This window comes from Nuphar pumila, chromosome 12 (assembly GCF_984573655.1).
Source record: "Nuphar pumila chromosome 12, dmNupPumi1.hap1.1, whole genome shotgun sequence".
NCBI classification, from domain to species: Eukaryota; Viridiplantae; Streptophyta; class Magnoliopsida; order Nymphaeales; family Nymphaeaceae; genus Nuphar; species Nuphar pumila.
In genome coordinates, this window is record NC_143260.1 from 17,376,371 (window position 1) to 17,392,585 (window position 16,215).

Below are 16,215 nucleotides of genomic sequence, written 5' to 3' on the forward strand. Positions count from 1 at the left end.
GTCTCTTACTGCAAGGTCAAAGCTAGGTGTACTCCTGGTGGGTAGGGGTGACCTGGAGGGTTTTATGAATAGGAGGCCTGCCGATGAGCGATCAGTGATGAGGGATTTCCTTTTGCTTGAAAAAAAACAATAATGCAACATGCACCACAAATTATTTAAGTGTTTTTTTTAAAAGGCAAGCTGGGGTTAGGCAGACCCCACCAGTTATTATTCAATTGTACCACTGGGGTTTTGAACCTGCAACGTCCCACCACAGAGACGTGCACTGACAGCTCTTACCAACCACGGGGAGCCCCGTTGGGGGTTAAAGTGTATTTTTAACCAAGTATTACAAGAATCCGAAGGAGTGCTTGAGTATGGTTTCTCAAACCTTCACATGCAACTAAAATCTATGCCATTTCCCCTTAATTCCCACTGAAGGACGCCCGCTTGTTGTACTAGCTCTTCATAATTCTTTACTTTTCTTTTTTATTGGGAAGAATTGTTGGTTTATCGAAGCCTTCTTGACCTGCTGAATCCAATATGAATCTACCACTAATGGAACTTTATTCATAGACCACGTATTGGTTCACATCGCAGCGCGGAATACGTAAATTGAGACCAAGACATTCATTAAGGGAAAAAAGGGAAAAGAATAGAAAAAAGGTGTCAAGTTGCTTCCCTTCTTGCCTACCATAAAGAGGTGAATCTGACATTTTTTGGTATTTAATTAACAGAGAATATTGCATTTCCCCTTTTGTCGCGTATGGAAACTGGGTTGGTGAGATTTGGCTGAGACTTACGTCCAAAGAAGTTAAAGTTGATTTCCATAAAATAATAGGACTCGTTCTTTGCCTGTTTGACAGCCTTGCATTAGAATCCGCTGCTGGGACTGTCTTGGCACCCCTGTAATTTTCTTTTCACAAGGGCTTTGAGTACTTATTGAGTAGATTATGACAAATGAACTTCCTCCCTTGAAATCCCTCGCATTTAACTTCTAAAGCTTGAAATTTGAACTTAAAGAAGTCTTGAACAGGGGAGAAAAAGGAGACAGCAGCTGACGCAAGTCCATGTTGAAACTAGAAATTTTGCTTTGAAAATTCAGAGAAAAAGAAAAACGCATTAAAAAAAGATTCGGTGTCCAACGCCTTCAAACTTGCCTTGCCTTGCCTTGTACCTTGCCAAACATTCAGATTGTGTGAATACTCTCTCTCTCTCTCTCTTCGTTTGTTCTCTGCATCGATAACCAATCTCATTCAGGCTGTATGATCATCTCTCTCTCTCTCTAAATAGTAGAAACTTGGAGAGTTCAGAGGACAATGGTGGTTTACTCTTCAGAGGTTTCATGACCCATCTCACCATTTTGCTCAACTCAGGCTGTTGACCACTCTATTTAGCCTGCTTGGTACACCAAACTTGGCGCTCTAGATCGTAACAGCCAACTGGGGAAACTTATATTGACGTGGAAAGGATTCATATTTCTTTCTTGTCTTGGTTGTTACCAACTGCGAACTTCACAACTGCGCCAATAAATCTGGGTTGGTCATTGATACTCGAAAGCCAGATTTAGAACTGTGGGCCCTCACATAGGCAGATTGGCAAGTTTGCTGATCTGGGGTTACATTTGTTGCCACAGATTTGGCAGCACCAGTATTGGGTTGTTAAGAGATTTTGAGTTAGTTTTGTGTTCTCTTTGGGGTCCCCAGAATGTTGGCAGGAAATGGACTCTTCTACCCGCTTCTTGGGTTTGCATCATGTGTTGCTTTCATTTACATGACGTTAGGGGATCTAAGGTTTTACTTTGGGGAGCCAAAGATGGAATTTGTGGGAAGAAATGGGACTCATTTTGTTGTGGGAGGGAAGGCATTCTATGTTAATGGATGGAACTCTTACTGGTTAATGGATCAGGCTGTGGAGGAGTACAGTAGGCCTAGAGTAACGAAAATGCTTCAAGCTGGTGCCAAGATGGGGCTCAATGTTTGCAGAACTTGGGCTTTCAACGATGCTGGATACAATGCCCTGCAACTCTCTCCGGGCAAATTCGATGACCGTGTATTTAAGGTAATCCGATTTCTGTTTTTGTTTTCTTCCTTTCCACTTCCCTTTAATCATGGTTGATTTGAATTTCTGTAAATCGTGATAGCACCTCCACAATTTCTCTTTGTAAATATCTGCTTTTTATATTTTTCTTTTGAATCCAGAGTAGTAACTGTTTTTGGCTTTTAATTTGTTAGTTCAATACAAGATTCTTTCAAATCATCTTATTGAACAACTAAAGGTACTAGAAAGAGAATCTAAAGAGGATGGAACATCATTGACCTGATTACATTAGGTAATGATAAATACTCTTAATTGAATAAGGGTTGCCTCTTGGTAGTATCTCAATCCAGATCAGTTATCTTCTTCCAAGTCTTATGAATGCTTAAGATGAACTTAGAAGAGGTCTCATTCCATAACTACTAATAGAAGTGCTAAAACTTGTTGGAGCATTGGCTACTCAAAGTAGATGAAATGAACCTTGAATTACGCATGAAGATAGGTTCCCTGTACCTTAGATGTTGATCAGGTTGCAAACATCACAGTAGCATCCAAGGAAGCTAGTGCTATTTTCGTACCTGCCTATGTTGAATTGATGATACTGTGAATGATCTCACTTTGACTGGATCAGAATGTCCAAACTCGCTTGATTAGTGGCAAAGTATAGATGAGTGAGCTCTGTATCATAGACACGATGCAGCTCTTCTACAATATGGTAAATGCTGGAACAGTCCCTTAATTGCATCTAGGGTAGTAAGAGATCATGGATTTTAGAATCCTCAACTTAGAATGCAAAAATAAATGATACAGATTGATAGTGCAGTTTATGTGTTGTAACTCCTTTCACTGTGTCAGCAGATTTTAATTTGATGCTGTTCTCATTCTTCCTATTGACTTAGATATCGGGCTTAATTCTAGTATGATCTTCAGATGAAAATGAGTCTTGACGATACGGTAAGCTGAAAGAATACCCAAAAATGATAAGAAAACAAATATGCAACTAACCATGACAGATAGGATTTTGGTACTAATAATGATTTTCCTAATTTATTAGTATGTATAGGATTTAGGTGGTAATAGATAACGATTTTCCAAAATTTTCATTATGAAACTTCCATGCATATCATTAATATATGATTCATGTTACAAATATAATGCTGCTACCTAACATCATTTTGATTGCTTATTCACCATTCGTGTATTCTCCCTAAATGCCTGAGTGCTATAATTGAGATAACAAAATAAAACAGCACTCCAATGGGAGTTTCAATTATGAACATATGTATTTTTTTGGTCTCTGCAGTTTGTGTGTGTGTAGAAAACCTTTTCTATTTGGTGACAATAAAGTGATGCTTTGGTAGGCACTGGATCGAGTCATTGCAGAAGCACGACACCATGGGATCAGGTTAACCCTCAGTCTGGTTAACAATTTGCATGCATTTGGGGGTAAAACTCAGTATGTTCGATGGGCATGGGAAGAAGGCATATCTTCAAGCATATCCAATGACTCTTTCTTCTTCGATCCATCCATCAGACAACATTTGAAGAATTACATAAAGGTAACAATTGAATTATCTCCAGCTATTTAAGATTATTTGAAACATGGGGATAGTTGATACCTACATTTGTATGCCTTAAGGCCGAGGCAAATCCAATTTTAAGTTATTTGGGAAGTTTTGTCATTTGTCCAACATCGCCCGGGCTGGTTATATCCATATCAACTAGGTCTGTCAATGGATTGGATTGGAGTAAGGTACCTCCCTGACTCACCTGAGCAGGATATCGGTATACAAAGAGCACTCCAAATGGTAAATAGATCTGGTTGGGATAGATGCGGATTGTTGTCTGGGTCATTTTGAAAACAAAATTACATGTGCATGAACCAAATCCATGGTCGGATCCAATTTAATCTGATCTGGATCAATGTGCACTTTTGATAAAGTCTCATTTATCTGATTTGTATATGCATGTGAAATGGCTTGCCAAATCAGAGTCAGGTGGGTTATGTTTATCCTTACAATTTAAGGTATGTATGGTTCTATTGACTATAAAATAGTAGCAGGTGAGTTATAGTATATATTTATATCTTTGCTTGTTTATCTACAGACAATGTTGACAAGGAGGAATAGCTTTACAGGAGTTGAATATAGAGATGATCCTACAATTTTTGCATGGGAATTAATCAATGAGCCTCATTGTGCATCCGATCCTTCTGGTAATTCTCTTCAAGTAAGTCTTTCTTGTCTCCTGTCTTTCTTCCACTTTTACCTGTTTTGGAAATTTAATTTTAATTGATAAAGTGTCATGATCTAGCTGGAGATGACCTAACCGATTACTGATGCAGAGTCTGTCCAAACCTTTCACTATGAAATCTAATATTCATTTAACTGGTGCATGGATACATTAAGTTTGCCTATTTAAGACCAGCCAATTTGGGCACCAGTTTCACAAGACATTAATGGTCCAAAAAGGTGGTTAAATTGAATTTGTGTAGCAATCTGTTTGCATTTCCTTTTATGCGAAAGTAGCTCTTATGGCAGATTTGCTGATGTCTCGTGAGACAATTTGTACAAATTTTAAGAAATCGCCACATGTAGGCAATTGAGCTTTATAAAGGAATCATAAAACAAAGATGAAAAACAGGAATCTTAGATCACAACATTATTTATGGAAAAAGTTCCTATTTGTGCTGGTCGATTTTTTTCTGATGCTAACTTTATGGTAAACAATCTTGATGTACATTGATGACATGAAATTTGATGATGAATCAAAACATCTTTAGTGCAACCATGTGATCAACTATTCTTTGATTGGGACAAATCTAGCTTCAACAATGATAAAACATTATTGGAATTTTTGTATGATCCGGATGGCGACCATGGTGATGATAAGAACCGAGTTGGCTTGGAGACGTGCACTATGACACTCTTAAAAGCGACAGTTGCCCCTCCGGGTAAAAACTGTGAAAATATCTCAAAAAAAGAGATAAAGTGTGCGATAAGCACAACACCACCAATGTGCACAAATGCACAAGAACACTTAGAACAAATGTACACGAGCCTAGTTGTAGCATAGTGGCAATCAAGATCATCTGTGTAATTCATATAGCTGAATCAACCCTTCAGTTGGAAAATTTGTGCTATGCATCGATATTTGAACTTTGTATCTTTCTTGCTTAAGCCAATCTTTTAGGATGCATTTGTTTCACCCATTTTGGTGAGAAAGGGGGCCATTTTGGTATGAAATGGCCCCTTTTCTCATAGTGAAACAAACATGCCATTTTTTTGTGGGAAATGGTAAAAAATAAATGATTTTCACTTTGACCATTCATTCCATATGAAAATGGGACCATACCTCCCCACCTTGGGAAGAGTTATCCCACCATCTTTTCTCACATTGGGTTCCTTTTGTAAATGCAAAAAGATTACTTTTCTGCATGTGGGACCCATTAACTCTTCACTCTCCCATTCAAAATGAAACCGCCTCTCTCACAGTAAATCAATGCAAAATTGTTATTTTTTGCATGTGGGCCCACTTACCTTATGACTTTCTCACTTAACATGAAACAAACATAAAACAAGATTGTTTCTTATGAAAATTATTTCACAGGATTCTACTATCATGTGAAACACAAATTACATGATATTTGTGCTTCTCTTTCTCATGCCTCAAACACCCCCTTAAGACATTGTACTACAAAATTTGCAATAATATCACATTTCATCCTAAAATGTGCAATGTAGCTCTATGAGAATAGGCTTCAAGAAGCATAACATACAAAGCTCTAGTAGAGGTGACAATAAATACTTCTACTTTGTTCTTGGATTGATCTTTCTGTGACTTGTTGGCTTATTGCGAGCAACACAAGTTTCTAGCTGGTCTTCACTTAAAACATAGCCAGCAACAGGGGACTTGTTGCCTGTTTGAGATGTCTCTTTTCTTTATCAGGCTAAGTGCCCATCCTTTATAGGGATTACTTCTTGGTGTGGACTGTGATTAACATTGCGTCAAGCTGTTTCTCATGGTGTCCCTTTTACATATTTTTTACTTACATCTATGATATCCTGAGTCTATATTTTTCAGTCTGTGCTTACACAATCTCTCATTGCATTGAAGAAATGGAAATACACCAATCATATGATGGAGGCTGAAATTCTTGTTTCTTTTTCTGTTGGCCCAGATAGGCCAGTATCTGCTTTAGTTTATATGAAAATAATAATCTTCGATAAGAAATGAGAAAGTAAAAATAGCAACTTTAATAACCTTATTGCTACTTGATAAACCATCTGTGTATATTGGAAGCAATCAAGTGTCGGTTTTAGCTATATATTAGTTTCAAATTTTATCTGGTCAATGAATTGGTAGGACTGCAGAACTCTCGCCTAACTGTTGCTTGTCCAATCAGAAAGGAAAAAAGGGGACCTTGTTAATAGCAGTTTGGTTATTATGTTGCAGTTTGGTCATTATGTTGAGGGATAATTTTGGAAGTCATTCTTTATGCAACAAAATGCAATCTGCAATTTAATGAATGTAACCTATTTAAAGAAACACAGGATTGGATTAAAGAAATGGCTGAATTTGTGAAATCCATTGACAAGAACCACCTGTTAACTGTTGGAGTGGAAGGTTTCTATGGTGCGGCATCTACCAGCAAATTCCATGTCAATCCTGGAGACTGGGCAAGCAACCTTGGCACTGATTTTATTCAAAATTCTAATATCTCAGCCATTGATTTTGCATCCGTTCATACATATCCTGACAGCTGGTAAGTACATCAGATCTTCCTAACAATTTGTAGAAAAATATTTGGAAAAGGAAGTCTTGCCATGAAAAGAGACAAGTTGCATCAAGTCACATCGGCTATTCATATGGTTTTATGTATTTATCTTTGATGCCATTTTTTTATGCAACCCTGCTGTTTATTGCAAGACTATAAAGTTCGTATTAAAAGGTGTGAAGATAGATGGACATGGTTGCATACCTATTCCTTTTATTGGTCATTCTTGTCTATCCAAATTGCTGCTCTGGCCATCAGTGCTGCATCATGAGTAATGGTCCTTTGATCTTCTAATGGATAATATGTAAAAAAGGGGAAAATATTCAAATGCCACTGTTATAACTTGAGGATGTGATAATTATACCAAAAGTAATGTAATAAGGTTGATTGGGATCCATTTTCTTATATTTCATAAATATAGTCGAAAATTTAAAGTGTGAAATCAGAAAAATTTAGAAGCAAGCCTATTTTATTGTTCCAGCCATTACTAGCTACTTTTGTAGATATTTTCCAAAAGTGAAACTGATATCCAAAATTTCTTAGAAAAGGAAAAGAAAATGGAGTTAACAATCAGCAAAGGTGTCAAGCATGCTACTATTGTGTTCCATTAACACCATCCACTAATTCCAATGAACTGCTCTTCATGTAAAAGACTATTTCAAAATATACATCACTTGTAGGATACAAGGCCCTATGCAAAACTAATATCCCAAGCATACAAACTGTTGTCTGTTTCAGGTTTCCCAAGTTCAATTTCGAAGAGAAAATGGATTTTGTGTCAAAATGGATATCATCTCATATTGATGATGGAGATCAAGAGTTGAAAAAACCGGTATTGTTTACTGAGTTTGGGTTATCTTCCAAGACCACGAACTTTCAACCAGGTCATCGCTATCTGTATTTTAAGAAAGTATACAAGTTAATGTATGAATCTGCAAAGGCAAAGAGGTCTGCTGCAGGAGCAATGGCATGGCAGTTTCTTGTTGATGGCATGGACGAGTATGGAGATGCATTTGCAATTGTTCCATGGAAAATGCCGTCTTTGTACAAGCTCATAACCACACAGTCCTGTAGGTTGGCAGCATTACATCACAGAAAGAATTCAGCCAACTTTCTGGCTTCATGTCCATAAAGTTGGCAAATATGTCTTTTCTTTTCCTTTTTCTTTTTCATAGTGATCATGTTTACATTTTTTTTTATGCACTTTAGTGTGCAAGTATAGGAAATGTAAGTTTTTCTATGTGAAAATTTTGGATAGTTTTGTAAGATTATACATAGCTACATAGCTTCTTGAATGATTCTTCAAATTCACAGGTTCAACTAGTAGTTTGTTGGTATTTGAGTGGGTATGCTTAGTAGGTTTAGTTGATCATTAACTGTAACGTTCAGTAGCCTTTTTGGGCTCAAGGACTTGTTTGGATAACGGGTGGAAAGGCATATTACACTCCTTTATGCCATGTTTGACTCTCCCATATCAATGATATCCCTTTTTGCTTTAGAAGGATGCTAACACACACACACACACACACACACACACACACATATATATATATATATATATATATATATATATATATATAGAGAGAGAGAGAGAGAGAGAGAGAGAGAGAGAGAGAGAGAGAGAGAGAGAGAGGTATTGGATGCTTTATCACTATGGGTTGAATATGGTTGTTTGTCCTTGGGCTTTGTTTGGATCACATATACAAATAGGAATTTCTTGACAAGGGAAAATTCTTTGGATATAAGTTTTTTCTTGGAGAAATGTCAAAAAATTCTTGGTTGATTAAAAATATAAAAATCTAGAAATAGTTTTAGAGTATACATAGTTGTAAAGCGAAATAATTAATGAAATAGTAAGGAAATGATTCCACATCATATGTTTTCAAAAATAGAAAAAGTTACTCCTCTATTGATGGGGTTTGAGAGAGAGGTCCTTCCATATAGGACAAAATTTGGGTGGAATTGAGGTGCTCAACTAACATACATGTCATTAGAAGAACCCCACAATTATAATTTTTAAAAGAAATAGTAAATGAAGTGCTGTTGACAATTTTGATTTGCAAGAATTAATCTTTTCATTAGTGGAAATTCACTAGATAAGTTAAATATGTGAATGATTTTAGTGTAAAAGGAATATTGTTAGATTAACCTTTTTATTAGTTTGAGCATTCATGCTTATTAAAATCGGAAAATGACTATACTGTATGGATAATTTAATTCGATTTCCTAAAAACCCTATAATTTTTTTATATTTCTCACGATGTCCAAAATCGCAAATATCCGACATTGTTATGACTCTTTTACCCTTTGCAACTAGAAATTGAGGCTTTATTGCGATAAAATTGTACAACCCGTCGGCTAGTTTTAACTCATTTAAATCTAGAATTACATGTTTTTTTATACGGACCTCACAAACTCGCATAAATTTATTTATAATTTTTTGATGAAACTGAAACCACAAAAATCACAAATATCCTACTCTTGCATATATGTTAATATGTTACATAAATATATTTGTGAAACACCTATCGCGAATATCTTACTTTTTTACATATACTTTATAAAATCACATAAATTTATGTGTGAAACTCTACTTAAAGGGAAACAACAAAATCATAAATATTAATATTTATAAATTTTTTATTATTATATGCAATTTTTCTTAATATTTGCAGAGTTCTCGAATCATATATATGCTCGTTTCTTCTTTTCATTTTTGTCTGTAAAGAACTTCTCTGTAGAACCCTTGCAGCGATTCCCATGTAATTTGGCTTTGCATTTTGAGGAGGTTGTGGTATCAATCATTCTTGTGATCGACTTCTCCATCTACATGTTCGAAAGGTGAGTTTTATACAATATATGCATCTGTATCCCCATGTGCCTTTATGTTTAATATGCCAACCTACAATAAGGGATGTGAACGAATCCAGCTCGCGATCATTGAATATCTCTATGCATATTTGTGTTTGGTTGTTGCTATGGATGTTTTTTATATGTTTTCTTGTGTTGTCACCGACTTCTTCAACTACCAAATTTATTGTTTAGGGTTTACTATGTTTATGATTTTTTTTATAGAAACATATTGTTGTAGATGATTGCTGATTGTTTGCTTGTCCTTTAGTTGATATTTGTTGTTCTTGTATTGGTGTAATGAGGATAGGGTTCACTATGCACAAGCATTGAAAGATGTAAAGTACACTATTGTGGTTATTGTAAGCAGTCTGAAAGGGCTAAAGTACACTACTATAGGTCTGATAACACTAATTGAAAATCTATAGTGGTTTAAAAAAATATTACCTTTAATAAATTTGCAGTTTTGATATCTCGTAAAGCTGAATATGCGACAAACTTATTGAGCCCCTGATATAGTTATTCTCTAAACTTAAACAAAAAAAAATATTGATAGATGTTGAGGATGATGATGATGTAGAATCAATGTTATTTAGTGGTGATATTTACTTGGAAGTATGCAAAGTTCATCAAAGAGTAGTTAAACAAGTAGTTGATCAATGAAATGCTGCAAATCCTGTGGAGCCTGTGCATGTATCTCAGGCACTATTTATCGAGCTGAGTCCTTTGTCAATTATCCAATTATCATAAACAATGGAGGATATTGATGTTGTATATGATCAATGATCACTATAAAGGATATAGAACCACGTGAGCAAAGAAGTGCCAATGATCTTCATCACAATAATTTGAATGACATGCAGCCTTCCCGTGGGCCATATATATGTGTGTGTATGTTGCAGTTTTGAACCATCATTCATATGGTGGGATGCACTTGTTTGCATAGTTCTAGCCACCAAATGTTAGATCTAAGATCTAACCATACAAATGTGTTTAGTATGTTTTACTTGTTACAATAACAGTTTTAGTCATCACAGATAGGGCATATGACAATACTAGGTACAAGTTATAATTTTGATGTAATTTATGGTTGAGATGCAAGTGCGATGATGAATGTAATAATTTAATGGTTAATCTTGAATATTGGAAATGCAGGAATGATGCAGGCATGAAAGCAAATGAAGTCTTAAATACAATAAATTATAATTTAGTTGGTGCAATCGAACAATCAACTAGCGGTAGCAGCGATCATGTTGACAGTGAAGAAGCATGAGCCAGGTGTGCAAGTGTGTCAGGTGCCCAAACTTACATACAGGTGTGCAAGTGAGGCTGCTCTCCATGCGTATTGATCGACGTGAACCAGGTCTTGCAATAGTTCGATATACGATGCATGGACCAACTTGCCACCAGTGTCGATGAATAAGCATGAGCCAAAGAAGTATCGCAAGAATTATCTCACCGTCTGCTCCACCTACTACCACCCTTCCCTCCAATGCACAATAGTTTCATCTTTATTCTCCTCGCCTTACTGGGGTCATAATAGCTCCTAAGCCATGAAAATGTGATCTTATCACTTTCGAACACATCATCATTGTTTGCAAGTAAATAACACACAAGTTCTTGAAATCTCCCTACCGTTGTCTACTAACTGGCTCTCTATCAATCTAGTGATTTGAGCCACGTCCTCCAACGTGATGGTCATCTCAAGATCTCCAAACTGAAATGTGTTGGTTGCCGGGTTCCAAAATTGCATAACGATTTCAAAGAAGAGGTGACTGATGTTCTATGATATGATATCTAAGAATTTACGAAAATGCATTGATCCAACAACTCCTTTGCTTCCTCCGTTAGTATTAATAACCATTAGTGTGATTGGTTTCAGTAGAACCGATGCATGTAGGATGTTGGCTCTTTTGAATCAATTGACTGAGAATCCTACAATCCAAATTAATTTTACTGAAATCAATCAATTTTAATGAATTTCTACATGTTTCACACATACATGACAAACTAATCAATTGCATTCATGAAAAGTAGCAACATTAAACTAATCAATGATTGAATATATATATATATATTATAATTTAATCAATGATTGAATGTAAAATTGAAACTTATTATTACAAAATAACAAATAAACGAAATACCAGTCCATGAGCACCTGACCTTCTTACCCACTGTAACCTCTTTGTTGGAGCTTGCATTTTCTCCTCTGCATGGGGAGCAGCATCAGACTCCTGAATAGTGCATGCATTCGATCCAGCCACATGACCCTCACTTAGATCCACTTCTTGAGGAGGGTCCATATTAACTTTAGCCCCTTGGTCAAGTACCTCCTTCACCCTCTCATTGCTGCCACTGTAGGTGATCGCTTCTATAGATTCATTTATCTAGTCATTGAGGTTAGAAACAACCTTAGTGCCAGCCAATGGGTCCCCCTCCCCCTCCTTAGATGCTTTTGAGATGAGAGACAAGAATGTGCCTATAAACTGATCAACTTTTTATGCACATGCTGCCTTAAATATGGGCTACTTTGAAGTTTGTAGTTGTTTTTTGTACGACAATTCAGTTTTTTTTTGCAGCTCACTGTTTGTGCGCAACTGTATATGATTATCGAGGGTGTATTTTTTATGGAAAATGTTAGACACTCATATTTTTTGCTTTGGATGCAACTCCCTCTCTACCCACTTTTGCACACTAAGCTGTACTTCCAAATTACCAAGATGACGTTGTTGTGCTACAACACTAGAAGATGATATGGGTGCAGACCCCTTCAACACGATATTCTTCTTGTTGGCTATATCATATTAATAAACAAATTCAAATTTTCTTGTTAACAAGACATGGCATATTAAACAAGTATTGCAAAAAACAAACAAATTATTTGTGTTTCAAAAAACATTAAAAAAAAGGAACATTGTGCCTACGAGAAATATTAAAAAAACATTTTATTTAAAAAAACATTTTATTTAAAAAAACAAAAGAGAATATTGTTTGATTCAGCCGTTAAACAAAAAGAAACAATGTTTGATTCAACCATTAAACAAAAGAAAACATTGTGCTTACCGAAAAATATGTCGTCCATGGTTCAACAATAAAGTGCCTCCTATGAATAGTTGTCAGAAATACTTGCCTAAAATAGTTGTCAAAAATAGTTGTCGGAAGGAAAGCAGGTTTGGGAGAAAAGACAAAAAAAGCCCTATATTATGCAAAAATAAGCAGGTTTGGGACCACAATGGGTTTATATATTATTTGATAAATCCATAAAAAATAAAAATATTGCATATTTGTCATAATTTCACAAATATTTAAGAATGATATTTGCGATATAAGGTAATTTGCAAATAACTTTATGCAAGATCATGCAATATATGTGAATGAGTAAGATATTTGCGAATTTAGTGGTAAGTAGAGTTTCACACATAAATTTATGCAATTTCGTGAAGTATAATTGAAAAAGTAAGATATTTACAAATTTAGTAGTAAGTGGAGTTTCACACATAAATTTATGTGATTTCGTAAAATATATACGAAAAAGTAGGATATTTGTGACAAGTGTTTCAAAAATATATTTATGCGAAATATTGACGTATATGCGAAAGAGTAAGATATTTGTGATTTTGGTTGTTTCAGTTTCACCAAAAATTCATAAATCAATTTATGTGAGTTCGTGAAGTCCGCATAAAAAAATGTGTGATTCTAGATTTACGAACTGTATATTTTGTGTGTGTGTTTGAATGCATGTGAGATATGAAAGGTGCATCTTGTTAGTTAATTTCTGTAGATGCTTGAAATATATGTTGTTATCTTCATGGGAGTATGTTTTGGGAAATGAACTCCGTAAGGGAGTGTTTCCATTGAACTTCATATGTGATCGAGTTCAGTATTATAGAACTGATGAGAGTACATGTTCGTGTTGTTAAACTGCATGCATTTACATGATAAATGTTGGCTTGATGATTTTCCAATGTTGTTATGGGGTTTCACTTGTTACAATAGGTTTGATGCAAGCTTGAGGGTTGACTCTTAGTTTTGGAGGGTCGACCCTCGGGGTGGCAGTTTGCCCCAATTCAAAGAAAGAGTCGACCCCTGATTTTGAAGGGTTGACCCTTTCTGGACCGAATGGGGTCTTGTATCATAGGAGTCGATCCCTGTTCTAGAGGGTCGACCCCTGCTACTATCTTTGGTTTAAAGAAGGGCCGAGGGTCGACCCTTGTTGTTTAAGGGCCGACCCCTGTTGTTTAAGGGTCGACCCCTGCTGTTGAGGTGTGTTGTGGTGTTGACCTAGACCCATGAGGGTCAACCCCTGGTTTTAGGAGTCGACTCTTGCTTAGTCTTGGGTTGATCCAAAAGTGTTCTGGTCGATCCTTGCTGAACAAGAATAAATCGTTTGGATGAATGGTTTTCCAGTATTTCAAACAGTATTTATCCCATGCTTTGGCTGCATTTTGATGAAATAAATCTTGGGTTTTCAATTGTGAATCTATGAACATATGAATTGAAAAATCCCCAAAACCCACGTTGTTGAAAATGAGTTCGGTGTTCTTAGAAGGTAGGATTTTTGAGTACTTTGAAAATGCTTTTCTATATTATTAAAGGTTTCAAATCCACTTATATTTTGAAAATAGTCTGAAATCTAGTATACTTTTATATTTGTATGCTCTTTCAGACAACCTCTAGATTTTTGGAAAGTTTGCCAAGTTTGCATACTTATAAAGATTTTTCTGAATCTAGGAAACTTGCAAATTTATGTATGCTTTTAGTTTTTCGTATTCTTCATGGTATAAATATGTTTGTATCCTGAAAATGCATGTATTTCTGGTTAGAGGCAAGTTTCAATAAATTTTTGAATGATTTTATTATAAAGAAATTTTATTGGAAATATTGCTTATTGTTCAAAGGCAATCCATTGTTGTGAAATACAAAAGTTGACCTCTATGATGCAGGAGTCGACCCCTGTTATTTCACTAGGTGTTGGACATACTTGAGGGTCGACTCTTGGTAGTCTTGAGGGTGGACCCCTGTTTGCAATAGAGGACCTTGAAATGATGTGAGTCGAGTATTTTTGGAATAAAATAGTTTTTGTTTCGGAAGAGTTGACCTCTGAGTTGATAGAGTCGACTCTTGCTGAACAAAACAATTTTTTGTTCAGGAAGAGTCGACCCCTATTACTTCATTGGGTGTTGGACAGACCCGAGGGTCGACTGTCATTCCTATGAATCGACTCTTAGAAGTCTTAAGGGTCGACCCTGGAATGATGTGAGTCAACTCTTTTTGGAACATAATAGTTTCTATTCAGGAAGATTCGACCCCTGAGTTGACAGAGTTAACTCTTTTGCACCGGATTTCATAGTTTTTTTTGGTGTTTTGAACTTGGATAAAGGTCATTTAGCCTGGTTCTTGGTTGGATCAACCCTGGAATAGGCTGGTAGGCATGTGTTTTATGCATTTATGGGTTGTATGCATCAGATTGAGATTGGTATCCCAAGAAGGGTCCCAAACTAAGTTGAGATGCATTGTGTGAAGCATGTGAGTGATTTTATGAGATAGTATACTCTGCATTCTTCCAGTCTACATAAGTACGAGATGCTGATATATATATATATATATATATATATATATATATATATATATATATATATATATATATATATATATATATATATATATATATATATATATATATATGAGCATGATTCTGTGGACAAATATACATATATTATTATATATATAAACAAGTGTGTAGTTAGATAGATCGAGCATGCATACATGTAGTTATTAGAATCATCAAGGATATGTATATGGATTATATACCTGTGCTGAACAAATTGGGGTAGCACTAGGTTGCAGAAGCATAGGTCTGGGTAGACTACACATTATTTAATAGGTGTTGTAAACTACTATTTTTATGAAATTATCCCTAGAGTGATTTTAGACTTTAGGAAGTAAATTTTTTCAAGTGTGAGCTTACTGTAGTACAATAAGGCTAAGATGAACATGATGTTGTTTGGGGCATGATGGTGAACCCAAGTGTGCAACTGTGAGTTGGCACATGAAATAAATACTCTCATAAGTTAAGAATTAATGTAACTTGTTAAGGCAAAGCCTTGCGTACCTACGGGATACTACGAGAACTAAATCTATATTGCATGATAAATAATTATGAAACAAGTTACACATAATTTGGAAGTCACACCTTAAAAGATTGGGTGACCTATAAATGAACTCAGCTCATTGAGTGAGTTAGCACCAACCCCGTGGATGTTGTGTTGAAGGCAGTGGTGATTTCTGGTAAGCCCCATGCTGGTCACAGAGGGTGGATCAGCCTCCAACCACGACGACTTAGGGGACACAGACTCCTTTTAGTTGCAGGTTCTAGCTACGTACGCTAGCAATAGTGCACTACAAATTTCTAAGAAATTGAACACCTTGACAAAAGGTTCTGGACTCTTGGTGCTGGTGAATATGGATTTTGCTTGGAGAATAATAATAAAATATGATGAAAACACTAGTGTGTGAAAATACACCCCCAAGTATACCGGTGAGCCCAGAGCTGCCCAGGCAGTGGTGCT

General features: G+C 35.9%; 1 protein-coding gene across 1 annotated transcript; it reads left to right on the forward strand.

Annotated features, from left to right (window-relative positions):
* Window positions 1-1,683: 1,683 nt before the first annotated feature.
* On the forward strand, window positions 1,684-7,925 carry LOC149820160 (mannan endo-1,4-beta-mannosidase 2-like). Its single transcript, XM_089981758.1, has 5 exons — window positions 1,684-2,040; window positions 3,378-3,575; window positions 4,123-4,245; window positions 6,570-6,781; window positions 7,532-7,925. Exons 1-5 carry the CDS (start codon window positions 1,687-1,689, stop codon window positions 7,923-7,925), a joined length of 1,281 nt encoding a protein of 426 aa, XP_089837884.1. The 5' UTR covers window positions 1,684-1,686.
* The last annotated feature ends 8,290 nt before the right edge of the window (window positions 7,926-16,215 follow it).